This window comes from Prinia subflava, chromosome 4 (assembly GCF_021018805.1).
Source record: "Prinia subflava isolate CZ2003 ecotype Zambia chromosome 4, Cam_Psub_1.2, whole genome shotgun sequence".
In the NCBI taxonomy this organism is placed as follows: Eukaryota; Metazoa; Chordata; class Aves; order Passeriformes; family Cisticolidae; genus Prinia; species Prinia subflava.
In genome coordinates, this window is record NC_086250.1 from 67,291,875 (window position 1) to 67,306,965 (window position 15,091).

At 46.0% G+C, this 15,091-nt stretch overlaps 1 protein-coding gene across 5 annotated transcripts in view; it reads left to right on the forward strand.

Annotated features, from left to right (window-relative positions):
• FRMD4A (FERM domain containing 4A) overlaps positions 1 to 15,091 on the forward strand; it is a 275,338-nt gene that overhangs the window by 244,065 nt on the left and 16,182 nt on the right. For all 5 annotated transcript variants that reach the window (XM_063397024.1, XM_063397023.1, XM_063397022.1 and 2 more), the window contains exons 14-16: positions 1,574 to 1,715; positions 9,137 to 9,270; positions 12,597 to 12,719. In XM_063397024.1, the coding sequence (XP_063253094.1) occupies positions 1,574 to 1,715; positions 9,137 to 9,270; positions 12,597 to 12,719 (399 nt within the window). The remainder of the gene's footprint in view (positions 1 to 1,573; positions 1,716 to 9,136; positions 9,271 to 12,596; positions 12,720 to 15,091) is intronic.

A 15,091-nucleotide genomic window follows, 5' to 3' on the forward strand; every position in this document is an offset into this window, starting at 1 on the left:
GGTACCTCGGAATGGTAATGATGGAGCCTATGAATACCCAAGAATATTAAATTATGATAATACTTCTGAGGGTGTTTTCAGTGTAAGGCTTTCCCAATGCTGTCTTCATTTCCAGACTTAAATTAATCGTAAAAATACAGTGTGCTACAGAGAGACATTTTCCTTCCCTTATTATTTCATTGATATGCAAACAGAGGCAGGGATCACTAAGAACTTAACTTTAAGTGTCTTACCCAAAGCCCCACAGCACATCAGTAACAGAACTAAGAAGCTCAGTGGTGAGCACTCAGCCATCAATTCAGGCTTAGTTCTTGTTGGAATGGTTTCTTCTTCCTGAGGATGTGAATTCTGAAAATCCCATTGTGACAAGCATTCCTTGTTGTCCTGTTTCATGTTATTTCCAGTGGGAACAGATCACACCCTGGTATGTGGACGTCAGTCAGCTTTGATTTGTTAGCACAGTAATGATGTCCCTGAGCTGAGTCTCTCCTGGCCTTGAGAAGGTGCAGAGATGAATGCTCAAGTGATCTTGAACTGGGGCTTCACCCCCTTTTGGATAAAACTCTTCTTGCAGTTGGTGAGGGTTGGCAAAATGTGCCAACAGCTTTCTGTGTTCTGAGAAATTAAAATTACAGGTCAGTGGCCCTGCAAGGAAAGATTAGTTGAAGCTCAGAAGCACAGGGCTTGTAAGATTTGTGCAATGGGCTGAGATGACTGTTGGAGGTCCATCCCAGCTGAAATATTCTATTCTATTCTATTCTATTCTATTCTATTCTATTCTATTCTATTCTATTCTATTCTATTCTATTCTATTCTATTCTATTCTACTCTACTCTACTCTACTCTACTCTACTCTACTCTACTCTACTCTACTCTATTCTCTAGGTTTACATACTATGCATTATTTATTTTCTTGTAATGCCAAATTGCAACAATCTTGGTGCCATTTGGTGGGGAACAATGGCCATGCCCTAATGTGGCCAGTTACTGAGCTGAGCTGGCTGTTGTTTCGTGCTAGATTAATGTTAATGCTTTGGAGAGGTCCCTCACAGTAGGGGCATTGCATGGAGCTTGTTAGTCTGAACAATAACCTGAATGTGTTTTCCTGTCAGTATTTTCTTCCAGCTTCTCATGACATCCCATTTAAGCCATGCCCTCACTGTGTCTTGTTCCAAAGCTTATTGCTGACTTGTGAAGGCCCTTTCTGGCTTCCTTTAGATGCTAGAGAAGGTCTTTAGCCTTTGAGCTTTTCAGCAGGTTATTATGATGCCATTTCTGAAGGTTTCTTCTTGTATGTGGTAAAACAGTGACTCCATACATCCTTTGTTTAAGAGAGAAAAATGTGCATGGCAAAGCAGAGAAAAACCCAAACAACAGGAAGCGATGCCAGAATTGTACCCACTGAAGAATGTATAAAGTACAGCAGTGGATACTGTGCCAGGTTGCTTCTATTCTTGTAAAATAATCCAAGTTTGCTGTGGAGGCCTATTTCCTGCCACGGCAAGAGGTCTTTTTCCTTCTATGAACTTTCAAGAGGCGTTAGCTCATTACTAACTCCTGTGTCCACCTCCAGTCCAAGATTCATGCTGCAAGAAGCCTGAGTGAGATTGCGATTGACCTGACTGAAACTGGAACCCTCAAGACCTCAAAGCTGGCCAACATGGGGAGTAAAGGCAAAATTATCAGCGGAAGCAGTGGGAGTCTTCTGTCATCAGGTAGGTCCTTTGTCCTGTAACTGGAGGGAGTATGGTGGGAGGGCCATGGCCATGGTATAATGGGGAGCAGCCAGAAGCTGCACTGCAGAAATGAAAGTCACTTCCCTTTAGCCTTTCTGTCTGTCCAGGTGGCAGTCCATCTCTCAGCACGTTGCTTCACAAACAACACAGGCAGCAACCTCCCCCTCTCTCTCTACCACCACTCATTTCCTCCTTGACTTCAGGATGTCATCTCCAACCTCTCCATTTCCAGCTGAAACCTGGGCTGTCTTTGCAATTTCTACCCTAAACATCCCTTGGTACCCACCTTATCCTGAGGTAGATGGGTTTGTGAAGGAGTGCCCAGCTAGCAGTGGAGAAGCAGTCACCTGGTGCAGCTCAAGGGAAACTGAGGCTGGGAACTGGTTATGTTCCTCAGAATTGTTGAGACAGGGTGTCTTCTTCACCAAGTGCACATCTGCTTTGCCTCTCTGTTGCTGGGGTTTGGCTGCTGTCCTAGGCTCAACAGAAGTATTCCCTAGCACTCAACCAAACTAGTGCCAGGGTCCTGAAAGTTTCTTGTTGTGGCTTAGAGCACTTTCCTGTGTGAGGAAGATGGCATGTGTGAGAGAAACCAAAGGGAAGGTGATGCAGGGGAGAGCTAGAGCAGGAGGAGAGAAGTACTGGAGAAGGGGAGTCAGGAGGTTGTGACTCTTCGATACTCTTCTGTCAGTGAACCAGGCAAGCTGTGTGTAAAACAGTGATAAATGTCACTGCAGGCTTAAAGCCTGAATTGATGTTTAGCAAAGAGCTTGAAGCTGCTTAGGTGAGCTCTTCAGGAGGGCAAGGTTTCTGGTGTCACTGTAATTAACAGTTTCAGACAATTAAATACCTTCTGTTAAGCATCACATCAAGTTAGCAAAACCAAGTATGTTGAGATGTGTAACAGCAGAGAATAACCTTCTCAGGCTTGGGCAAAGGAAGAACCCCTCTTAAGAATGCAAATGCTTTAAAACTGAGCCCACACTGATGTAATAGATTAGCTTTGCATCACTGTATCCTTCATGTCTCTAAAACCCTGCTTGGAAAATGTTCAGCAAGGGGTTAAAAAGTGCAGTGCTTCCAGAGCTGCTTGCTGTGCAATTCCTTGCCTTGCCTGCAAACAGAGTTGCCTTTCTACTCCTGAGGTCTTTCTGACAAAGTACACAATCCACTGTCTGTGCCTCCCATCGCTTGGGGAGTTGCAGTAGCTCAGCTGCTTCCAGATGGGTGTCGGATTGTTGGAAGCCTTTGTTTGTTTGGCATTTTTTCCAGCTCTCCTGCTGGAAAGTAAATAATGTTAAGTACCCCAAGAAAGTTCTTAAGGTCTTTCCAAGATCTCAGCCTCCTGGGCACCATTCCTAAGTTTGTGAGAGCTGCTTGGTAGTAATCCTGTTTCCATGTTAATATGTGGACTTCTTGTGTTCCTGGAAAAAAAAGCACTGGGGTCTGCTTCTGCTCTTACACCTGGAGAGAGCAGTAGCCATGTGAGAGCCAGCAAAAAATCAGGCCCAGAAAAGCTGGTGTAGGTCCAGCATGTATCAGGGTTAATTGTTTGGAAATTCCAAACTGTGAGCTGCCCGTGCTTTTATTTCTGTACTTTTGTGCTCCCTTCACCTTTCTGGCTGAGCACAGGACTTGTAGACTCATCAGAATTGCACTAGTGACTAGACCCACCCAGAGTTCATTGACAGCTGAGTCATTTCTGCAGTCCTGGGTAGGTGGATCTGCCTACCTGGGTGCCTTCATAGCACTGTGTGAACTTCTGTTTCTGTCAAGGTGCTGCTGGTGGGCCAGGCAAGCACAGCTCCCTCTGTGTTCCTTTCTTCAGAAGTTACATCCTGCTAGCTCTGAGGACAGGGCTCTCCCCAAAATGTTGAGGAGAGCTGCAGAGCTTGCTGCAGCTACAAGAGAGTATTGAGAGGTCATGTCTGGCAGAGATCAGGGTCCAAGGAATTGGAAACCCTGGATTGCTTCCACACTCAGACCCCTCTGCTCCAAGATCTCCTTCCCTCGAGTCTAGCCGCTGGAGGTGGCCCATCCCTGTCCCACTGGATGGGAGGGGACATTCATTGTCTGTCCCACTGGGCACAGTCACTGGCTCTGTCCCAGGCTCTGTGTTTCCTCCCATTGTGCCAAAGATTATCGGCACACAACCACAACAATGATGGGTTATCGCAGTACAGCCTGCACACTGGAGAGAATAAGTGCAAATGATTAAGTGGCCACAGTAGACTTCCAGGCTATAAATAGCTCAAGTGACTTGAAATCACAAGGTCAGGACTGAATCTCTGTTTGCCCCCACTTCCCTACTATTCTGTCTTTTTTTTTTTTTCTGAAAATTACTTGTAGTCATTTCCTCCCTCCATCTCACTCCTCCTCACTGGAGGGGCTGTCAGCACCATGTGGAGCATGCCAAAACTGGCATGTCTCCCCTGGGCTTGCAGCAAGTCTGCAAGGAAAAGTTTGTTGTTGCTTCCAGCTGTCACACTGTCTGGAGAAGATCCTGCTGTGCAGTACAAGGCAGACGCTGCCCCACATCACTTACAGTCTCAGGAGACAGCAGAGGGGAGATGGAGTCTTACACTGGGAAGTGGCTTCCTCATGATCTCAGCAATTCAAGACCAAAGAAAGCCTCAGTTCCTCCATTTTTCCCACGCTCTTGATCTCAGGCTGTCCACTGCAGATTTGTAATTTCGATGCCCAAATCCATTTCTGACAAGCTGACTCTAAATTCTGTCCTCATTTTGGATCTGAAAGGCTTCCCTAGGACAGTGGGCTGCTGTGATTTAGCTCAGGGATCTTCTGCTCAGGATCTGTGGGCCATCCCTGGACATCTGGGTAAAGATTTGCCTGTGAATGAAAGCTCTGCTTTCACACAGGCAGGAACCAAATCAAAGCGAGCAGAACCAAATCAAAGCGAGCAGAACCAAACAAAGTTTGGTTTGGTTTCTAAGGTGGATTTTTGGTTTCTAAGGTGGATTTTTCCTTTGGAGTCCATGCCATAAGAGCTCTGCAGGTCTCCAAGCTAGTGAGGAGCCCCGTAGTCACTGGTTTATGGTTGGACTGAACCCCAGACTACCCTCTCCATCTCTGTGGGCAGAGCAGACACCCCAGAGGAGCATCTCTGCTTTAGCTCTGCAGGCGCACTCAAGGAGCCCGCAGCCCCTGAGCGCTGTTCCTTCTGCAGCAGAGGAGTTTCCTGTGCAGGGGCCTGTTTACGTCTGGAAACGCCCCAACAGAGCACAGCCAGGCAGTTCCAGGCCCCGCTTTGTCCAGAGGGCTGTGTCCCAGCTGGAGCACCCACGGGTGCTGGGGCAGAGGAGCAGCACCCGCGTGGCCCGCGAGCGCCAGGGCTGCTGAGGACGAGGCGCCCGCGGGATATCAGCGCATCCTGTGGGGAGCAGCTCCTCCCGCCGAGGAAATCCCACGTGTCGGGCAGAGAGCAGAGATAGGGGCTGTCTGGGGCTGCTGCTAGTTGTGGGCTGACATCCTGGGGTGGTGAGTCAGCCCGGCTCTGGCACGGAGTGAGCGTGGGGGAGACTTCCCTCCCTGCTCCGGGGACAGCCTTCCACAGGGACCTCAGCCAAACGCCAGCGAGCTGGAGCCAGCAGCCGGATGTAGCGTGAGGGGTTTGCCATATTTAGATATGGTTTTCCTGGAGCAGGAGACTTGGAGAATGAGATAGAGAAGGGGTTCTTGTGCCTTGCTGCTGCTGCTGCTCAACCACCTTATTGCATCTCTTCTCCTCTTGCCTCATAGCTGGTATCATCAAGATTTGATTCTCTCTGCTCTTCACATCCCATTTGTCCTCCCTGCTTGTTTTCATCCTTCTCATTTATCCCTTTTCCAAGCACTCTACTACAGTAGATGGAGGAAATAGGGACAAACAATGAGTCACTGGTAGGACTTTTCTCTCCAAAGTGATGTCTGGTCTCACGTCTTTGCCAGACTTTAAAGCAAAGCTTGTCTTGGACCCCAGCAGACCTGTACCTGCATAACACTTGACCAGATCCTTCAGGGGAGTGACCCATGTGCTGCATGTCCTCTTCAATATCACCAGGACTGTCCTGACCTCACCAGTATAGAAGTGAGCAGAACTCAGCCTATTAGTGTTGGTGAAGTTCAGCCATGAATTCTGCTGGAGAAGGAGATGGAAATGCATGTTCCCCCTGCATTTCTCAGCTCATGTTCTCCTGAATGTCAGTGGATGAAAAAGCCACCCAGAGAGGCCATGTGGGTATCAGAAGATGAGTACTGTTTCCAGATTAGTAGGGCATTAAGTGGACATTTAGGTTACCAAGACCTGTGTCCTATCCTGTGTGCTAAGAAAGAAAGGGCACATACACATAAAAACGGCCCCCAGTTCAGCAGGTTCTTGGTGCCCACCAGAGAGAAGGCTCTGTGCCTGCTACCTGGTGTATTTTCACAACCCTTTTAATTTTAGGGACATCAAATGATTCTGCAGAAATGTGTGTTAAGATGCAGAGTTTGGTAAATCCTTGCACTGCAAATGGGAAGGAGGCTGAAAATTAATTTTCACAAGAAGGTTCAAATGCTGTACAGGAAAATTATATATTTCAGCAACATTTCTCCCATTTACTGCATTAGGAATTAACCCTAATTGTGGGAGACAAAACACCTAAGAAAGTCTCCCAGTCAACCATTTCTGTCGCAGCAGGAGCCTCTTGTGTTAAAACTGATTTCTCAGGTCTGATTTTTCTCTGTTGGTGATCCCCTTTGGAAGGCATTGGGCAGACATGACTCAGTGACCACATCAAGGCTTATTTAAGGTAGTAAGTGCTTGATTGGTTTGGTTTGTGCTGGTCTTTTGATTATTTCTTGGTTCTTTTTACGGTACTTTGATTTGTCCTGGCATTTTTGGGTCAATTGCCACTGGGTTTAGAACTGGATCTCTGATCACAGCCTTATTCAAGGTAGGATTGATACGTATTTATAAATAAAGAGCCTCTAATGGAAGCCATAGGCATCCAGCAAGCCAAAGAACTGTTCTCTGTCATTTCCAGTCATCTCATACAGGTGTGGTTCTCTTGGCTGATCAAGTTTCCATTTGCTTTTCACCCATGAGAACGAGCAGAGAATCCAGCTGATAAAAATCTAATAATACACTGCAAAATTATTCAGCTTTTAAATAAAAATTCAAACCCAAACATTAGTGCCAATGAGCAGATGACTTTGGTTTGTTTCAGCAGTAACCCCATTGCTTCACTCAGAATGTGACAGTGCACTTCCAGGTCCCCTCCAGTTCCTTTGTTTTTTGGGAGCAGTGAAAAAGATGACAAAATGAGCACTCAGTGGATAAAATGTGTACCAATTACAGGGTCCAATGTGTACCATTGGTCAGGGTTAAGACCAGCATGGTTCTCACACAGGGAAAGCACAGCTGGAGCAGATGCTGTGAACTGTCTGGGCTTGATTTGGGTCCCTACCAGCTTAGCCAGAAGCCTTTTGTTTCCTTCTTGTGGGCATACCCCGAATCAGCACAGGGGTCTGGCCAGACTGTTCATATGCTTGTAAATATTTCTGTGTAGCTGCTGTGGCAACTCACACAGCAGAAAAGAATAGCTTTTAAAAATAAATCTGAGGCTGGCGTGTAGGAAGGAAAGGGGAAGAGCAGTTGAAAGGAAAACACAGGTCATTAAAGTTGTCATAAAAGAAAAAGGTTCAAAACATCTGCTGGAATCATGAGCAACTTTTTACTGGGACTTGGCAGTTTGTTGACAAGTCCATGAAGAAATTCAGCACTTCAGTTTAGCTAGTAACTGCTCACCAGAGTTAATATTAAGAATTACTTAGTGCTGGAGAGGAGTTTCCCTACCAGTGCAAATACAGGACTCCTCCAGAAGGTCCCATCAAGTTCTTCCAGCACAAAGGTGTCTGGAGAGTTGAGTTTTGTTGCTTTATGAGGGCAAACACAAATAAAATGAGGATGACTACAGCAATTACACAAGAATCTCACTGTGAGGTTCTCCTCCTTTGTCTGATAATGCTCAGCCTGGCTGACCTTTAGAGAGGTCTCTTCCACCACCCCCACTTCAGGACAACTCAGTAAAAGATTTAAGGAAGCAGAGTGGTATTTCATTGAATAAATGCCAGCTATCTTCCTTTATAAAACTGCAGAAAATACTGGTGGAAAAGATCTGTGAGATTCTCTGCTCCCCCTGAGCCAATACAGAACTGTTTTGTGGCAATTTTTGCCTCAATCCTCTTTCAGTTTAGCTTTAATGGTCTGCTGGAATAGTAGCAATGAAAGATGAAGCTGAAAGCACAAATCTCACTGTTTTGATGCCAAAATAAAGAATTGTTCCCAGACTCCTTCCAAAGCTCTTTGAAATAGCAGCTTTTTCAACCTCCTTGGGCTGGGTGTTTTCACTGAATGCATGGAGGCCAAGCTGCAAATGTATCTAGGAGCCCCCTCTAATCCCCAGCTGATGACAGGTGCACAGAAAATTCCATGTAGCATCCTGTTGTATCCAGCTCCTGCAGATAGTAAAGGTCTGCTTTCTCTGTGCCATTGCTCAAGAGGGGCAGGGAACAGGTCACTGCTGTAAAAAAAAAGTTTCTATTGATACACCAGCAGCAAAAGGAGGGATAAGGAGAATATCTATCCTTTATTGTATGTGGGGCAAACGTAGCGACAAAGGATGAGATTACTTCATCAAGAAGTTCCCCTGAAGAGCTGAAATTACAAATGTTGTCATGACATCTGAGCAACAGAGTCTGACTGAGCACAGTCCTCCTACTTTAGTGGGAGTTGCTGGTAATTGCCACTTGAAAAGCCAAGCCATTTGGACATGCAGTTAAATATCTCAACCTACATCTTCACAAGAAACAGCTACTATTTCAGAATGAGCCATGGTTGGGTTGTGGGTTTTTTTGTGTGTGTGTGTGTATTTTACAGGAATCTTGCTAGGTAATTTTGTTCCATTACAGTCTTCCATAGAACAGGTCCTGTAAGTGGATTGAATTACATGTTTGCTACTAGGATAATTGCAATTCTTAAGAAGTAGGCTGTATTGTCAAATGGCTTCTCCTAGATTTAATTTCCAAAAAATGCGTCTCCAGGGCTTTGTAAACTGTACTTTGCCATTGGGAGCTTTCATGGGAATTGTATGTGGGTTTCCTCTAAGATCTTATTTTGCTCCTTTTACTTTTCCAGGTAATGATTACAAATGTCTTTATGTGCTCCACTGTCAAATCTCTGACTGTTAGCTTAAACATTAAGGATTTGCTGTAAACAAACATGACTGGGTAACACCTGCTTCATGTCATAGTCCGATTTCTTTTTGGAAGGACTGCATCCAGGCTTTGGTAAAATCACAGGCACTCCAGATGTGTATTCTGCTGTCAGCTGGCCTAGTGAAATCATTGTTTATTGACAGGTTCCCAAGAGTCAGACAGTTCTCAGTCTGCCAAGAAAGACATGCTGGCTGCTCTGAAGTCCAGGCAAGAAGCTTTGGAAGAGACGCTGCGCCAACGCTTGGAAGAGCTAAAGAAACTGTGCCTGCGGGAAGCGGTAGGCAGTGGACATTTTATAACTGGAACACTTTGCTTCTTGCTTTGTTATAGCATGCTTGTTGTTTGGAGGTGGGGTGGGGTCAGGAGATGAGATTCCTTCCACAGTCACCTCTTACAAAACACGTTGTACAATGGCCTCAGGGAGATCCAACTGTTTCAACTCCAGATTGCAAAGTCCAGGGCTTTTTTCTCTCAGAGAGGGGGACCCCAAATCAGCTGGGTACACAGGTGGCTTGGGGCAAGGAGGGTGCTCAGCACCCATGTCTGTTCTTTGAAACAGTGAATAAGTTGCATTCAGCCAGGCTTCTTATTAACTTTGATAAGAATATTCTGCTACCTAAATGCCATAGGAAGGCTGTTCTATGTGCTGGTCATCACTTCTCAGAGACTTTTGACTCCATAAGCAAAAAAACCCCCGAGGTTGGCACCCTTCCTTCTTGAAGCAGGCCCAACTTTACATGTTTTTGTTCTCTGGGCATGCTCTGCCATACAGCACACACAGTCTCATCTGCTCCATGCAGATTGCCTTCATCCAGTCAGCTCTGGCACTGCTGGAAAGGAATGCCAGTGTGGTGGCAGACCTTGCAAAGAGGAAACCCTGTGCTCATCCCAGGTCCTGCAGGACAGCTCAGGAACTCATGACCTTCCCCACTCACCTGCTCATTTACACAGGAGGCCATTTAGTGATCAATTTAATGTTTGGGGAAATCACAACTCTGCAGCTGTGTGTGGAGATTAGCAGCCAGTGTAGTCAGGTCATTCAGCAATCCTCCCGTGGTTACCAGGCCTGTGTATCTGACTTTAATAACAAATTGTGACATGTAACACAACAGGAAGCTGGCTGCAGACAGGGGCACAGAGATCTTCCAGTTCTTGCTTAATGTTTGATGTGTATCTACCTTTAGACAAAAATGGTAGAAATGGGTCATTGATTCATGTTTCAATGCACTTTGTTTCAATTAATGTATAGTTTTAATGCTAAAAAGAGCAAGTTGGGGAAATACCTCTCAACAAAGAACATCAGAAGAAATCTCTGCTCCCCCTGTTCCCGTTATTTACTCCATGGGAGCAATCCCTTCCCACCTGAAAAGTCCTGGTTGCTTTCAGCAAACAACTTGTGCTGAAAAAGGTCACAGGACCAGATCCAATCTCTAAGTCCATTGAGCTGAGATCATTCACAGGAAAAAATCACAGCTCTTCAGGGGCTGACAGTCAAGGCCTGAAGGCTCTACTTGGCCCAGAGGAATTTACTACCCTAAGCTAACCCTGCCTGACTGCTGATGACTAATCCTTACAGCAGCACCGGATGCAGGGGAAGATGTGTCTGTGCCACAGCTGCAGGAGCTCACAGCCCAGTGCCTTCCCTTTAACCCCAGCCCTGGTTTTGGTGCAGCCTCAGCACTTCAGGAGCAACCAGGATGCAGGCAAAAGCTCCCTCTGGGGCTGGGAGCAGGGGATGAGGAGCAATAACTCCTTAATGTGCTGTGGCAAGGCTGGCCAGAGCCCATCTGTCAGCACGTTAAGAGCTGGTAGGAAGTGTTCTTGCTTTCCATAGGTGATTTGAGAGAGGCAGTTAATGGACACTTGGAACCTGACCCCATCTTGCAACCCTACAGCTCATCCATCAGCAGCTGGTAGTTGAAAGTTTCCTCTAACCTGCCCTTCATCCTTTCTGCTTTGGCCTGGGATGGCCAAAACAGAGGGAGAAGGTGGCAAACCAGAAGATAAAAAAGAGTTAAAAGTGGGGGCATAATTAAAAAAGCATGGCCAGAACCATTCATAATGTTGGCATCAGGTTACTTCAGGCCATCACTACTCCAGTTACTTATTAATTTAGATTACGTTTCATGATCGTGCTTTGAATGCTTTTTAGCTTGTGGAGGCAGCATGGTAGCCCACATTCATTTTGTTCTGCTCTGATCTTTACAGATTTTACAGAAGATTAACTCTTTACCCACTGCCCTGCTTCATATCACATTAGGAGTTATAAAGAAAATGACCCTGTTGCCCTCAGGATACAGGAACCTGTGTCTCAGTGCAGTGCTTAGAGCCACATCTCAGTACAGGAAACACATTTTGAAAGAAAAACTGAAATAACCCCGCAGGGCTGGAGGGATGATGCAGAGCAGGACTCTGAGACATTGCAGCCATGCCTCTCGCAATAAAGGGCTGTGCACATCAACACAGAGCTCTGCTGCAAACCCATTTTGCTGGGAATTGCTTAAAGGGAAGACTTGAAAAGGCCAGGTCCTTGTTTTCTAGTGACCTGAAAAGAAAGAAAAACCCCATTAGGGAGTGGGGGAGAGGCCAGGGCAGGCAGGGACTGGGCTGTGCACCCACACTCGCATTAAGGTCAGCTGCTGTTCTTTGGGATTCAGATGATTTAGGTTACTCTGCCAGCTGGATCCTCTCAAGGCTGATGCTAAGGAACACAAAAGCCTTTTGTCCTTCATGGGGAGACTTTTGAGTACAAGTAGTTGGGGCTGTGTTGGTTGTCAGGCTCCTGCATTTTTCTGTAGGCAGTTCAATGCCTTCAGTTCAGATATGTGTGCCTGTATTGTGTAGTCTGGGGGGGAAAACCCCACAGCATTAACATCAGTAATTGTGCTTCTTCCTGTGGTCCATGTATTCTGAAATTCTGTGAGGTTTGCTTCAGATTTTGAACATATCTTTGCAAATAACTCCATCAGTCTGACAGAGTATAAGCTAATAATTGCTCCAAAGCTGCCCATGACATCATTTGGGTTTGGAAGGCACTCTAATACATGAAGTGTTATCAGACAGGTAATGAGGTACCAGGCAGTGCTTTTAGTGACCATTTCCACTGCATTCCTCTCAGACACATCATGAATCAGGTGGGAATGTTTTTCTGTGCAGGTCATAACCTACAGGGCTGTAACCACTGCAGCTTTCTGACTCAGCAGACCTGCATCCTGCAGGAAGGCTCTCGGCTCTGCTCACCCCTCTCAAAAGCAGCTCAGCAGATAGGAGCTCTTGGTTCCTGCTCACCCTGCAGCAGAGATGAAAGCTTGTGTGCTGCAAGCCTGCTCAGCCTCAGCCGTGACACCCTAGGGATGGGCACCACTTACAGACCTGCCCAGGGCAGGCCACAAAGATTTGTATTCATGGACAGGTTAGAGAAGAGGTCCCCACCCTCAGTGTCAGGTTCTGAGTTTGCAGGGCTGGGTGCTCTCCTGTGTGTTTACCAGCTGGCTGAACTGGATATGTTGTTAATGAATACCTGTCATTTTAGGGTCACAGTGGTGGTGTGCTTTGCTTTGCTGCAGGATTTCCCAGAGTACTAACAGCATTTTCTGCTTACAGGAGCTCACAGGAAAGCTGCCACGAGAATACCCCCTGGATCCTGGGGAGGAGCCACCTATTGTAAGGAGAAGAATAGGAACTGCCTTTAAACTGGATGAGCAGAAAATCCTGCCTAAGGGAGAGGTGAGGCTGTGCCCTTCCTTTCCAGACCCGTGTCCCTACCTCAGGTCTCTGAGATGTCCACTGAGCATCACACAGGAGCCATCAGTCCCACGGTCGTTTTTGGTTTAAATTACTGTAATTTCTCACAGTACCCATCTGGGTTTTTATATCCATCAGAATGGGGAAGCAGTGAGAGAGTTGGGGACTTCAGACTCAGAGTAAAGGTGAAATGCTTGAGGTTCAGCCCTTGCTTTGCTAGAGGTAACAGAAATAGCCTGGGTGACCAGCTGGACCATGGCAGTGCCTGTGATCTGGTGACAAAGTGCAGTGATTTGTGTGAGCAGGTTGCATATCAGGAGCTCCCCAAGCCATCTGAGCCCTGCTTCTGCCTGTCTTGTTTTTGCAAACTGCCGCTTGCTTTCCACTCCAGTAGCAATCCAAATTCAGGCCCCCTCTAACCAGGGAGAAAAGCATCACCATTATCCATCTCAGCCCTGCAAGATAAAAGCATTTTGCTCCCCACTCCTTAAACAAAAGAGCCTTCATCCCTACCTATGGGGAGCTGGAGTTACATTTTTCTAAGTTTGCCAGGGAGTGTTTGTTCCCTTCCCTGCTCCCACAATGTGCTGGGTCAGTGCCCTGAACCGTGGCTGTGAAAACAGGCCTGCAGCAGCTGTAAGGCAGGACCAGATTCACAGAACAACTATTGTCTGTGGAGGCACATTTGTCTCAAGACACTTGTGCATATTCCAGTCTTGAGTTTCCTTTTTATTTTTGTAGGAGGAGAGACTGAAGCTGGTGCAACTGTGTGGTTTGAGGCTCAGTTTAGCCAGGGAATTAACTGTTTGTCGTTTTGTTGGCATTTTCTTTCTGCTGAAAAAATAAACAGCTGGAGCTCTTTAGTTTTGTTCTCAATGGAGCCTGGGAGAGGAATTCCACCGCAGTCAAATATTCATGAACTAGCACATTTAATTAAGCTTTTCAAAGGGAAGCATGTCTTAGCTGAATTACTCCTAAAACCCCTGCAGTCTGTTGGCTGCTCAGCTATAACCTGATCTCCAGCTTCCCCAGCTCCTATTGCTACAGGGCAGATTTTGGGGTGAGGAATCTCCATACTCCAGTGGCAAGGTTAGGTGGGGAGAGCAGGAAGGCAGAGCAGCTCCTCCCCAGTGCAGGCACTCTGCCTTTTAGCAATCCAAACACGCTGACTCAGCTTTTCTCTACCTCTCTCTTCGTCTGTCAAATTTTAAGGCTGCGTTGAAAACCATAAATTTCTGTTCTGGAAGAATGATGTTGAGCTCTGTTTGGCTGCCAGTTTGAAAGCGTTTAGGGAGGCCAGCAATGGTTTTCAGACACTTTTCAGCAAGTGCAAACACTGGAAAATCAATTTAAAACAAAAGGTGAAATATTCCCTCAACCACGTAAAATCCAGGACTGAAATTACTAGCTGTGACAAGGACCTGAAGCAAGGCACTTCCATCTGAAGGCAGATGATAGCTCTCATTTCCTAGGGCTTTATTTATAGGGGCCTCACTGGAGGAAAATAGACAATTATGGACAGGAGGAAAATTAATATATTTTTCCTAGGATACACTGAATGATTTAGAGCTGAATCTGTGAAGGTCTGAAATGACAGCTTGCACATCAAAATCACCATACTTTTAGCAAGACCTTTGTCAGAGCAAGACTTGCAGGGAAGGGTCCTAGTTTTTTTCTTGGTAACCACCTTTACCTGATCTGTAATTCCTGACTCTGGAAAGGCTTTTACCAGAAGATGATGAATCAGGTTCCAGGCCTTAAAACCCCGTGGTGTCAAGTTCACTTTTAATAAGTCTGGCACTAACAGAGTTCATAAAGTCTTCAAAGCAAAAAAGGATCTGTTAAAAAGACAGAAGGTGGGTTCAGTCTTCAGTGAAGTGAGGGAAATGTTAATTATAGTTTTAAGGCAATGCTGACTCACCACTGATAGCAAAGGTATATTTTTTAAGAAGCCCAGAGTAAAAACTTCAGAGAACACCTTCAATCTGATTAAATCCCACAGCATCAGCTCTTACACTGCTGCTGAACAAAGAGAGGATTTGAACTTGTGTAATGGGGATCTCCATGAATATATTACTGTCTCACCATTCACTAAAAGTAGAAAAACTTGTCTTTTTTTTTTATTATTTTCAAAGTACTGCATTTCTCTTTTTAGCAGACTAATTCCATTGAGCTGGGGGAGGTAGCCAGATCCGTTGCAGATTAGCAAAGCCCTTTGAAGCTCACAGCTTGGGGTCCTGTGCCCTAGACTGGGAAGCTCTATATCAGCTTATGCTTTGGCACAAATTGTCCTAAGTCCCTTGACTTTGGAGGATAACCAAAAATGGATTGGTAGCTTCCAGGGTACACCTGAT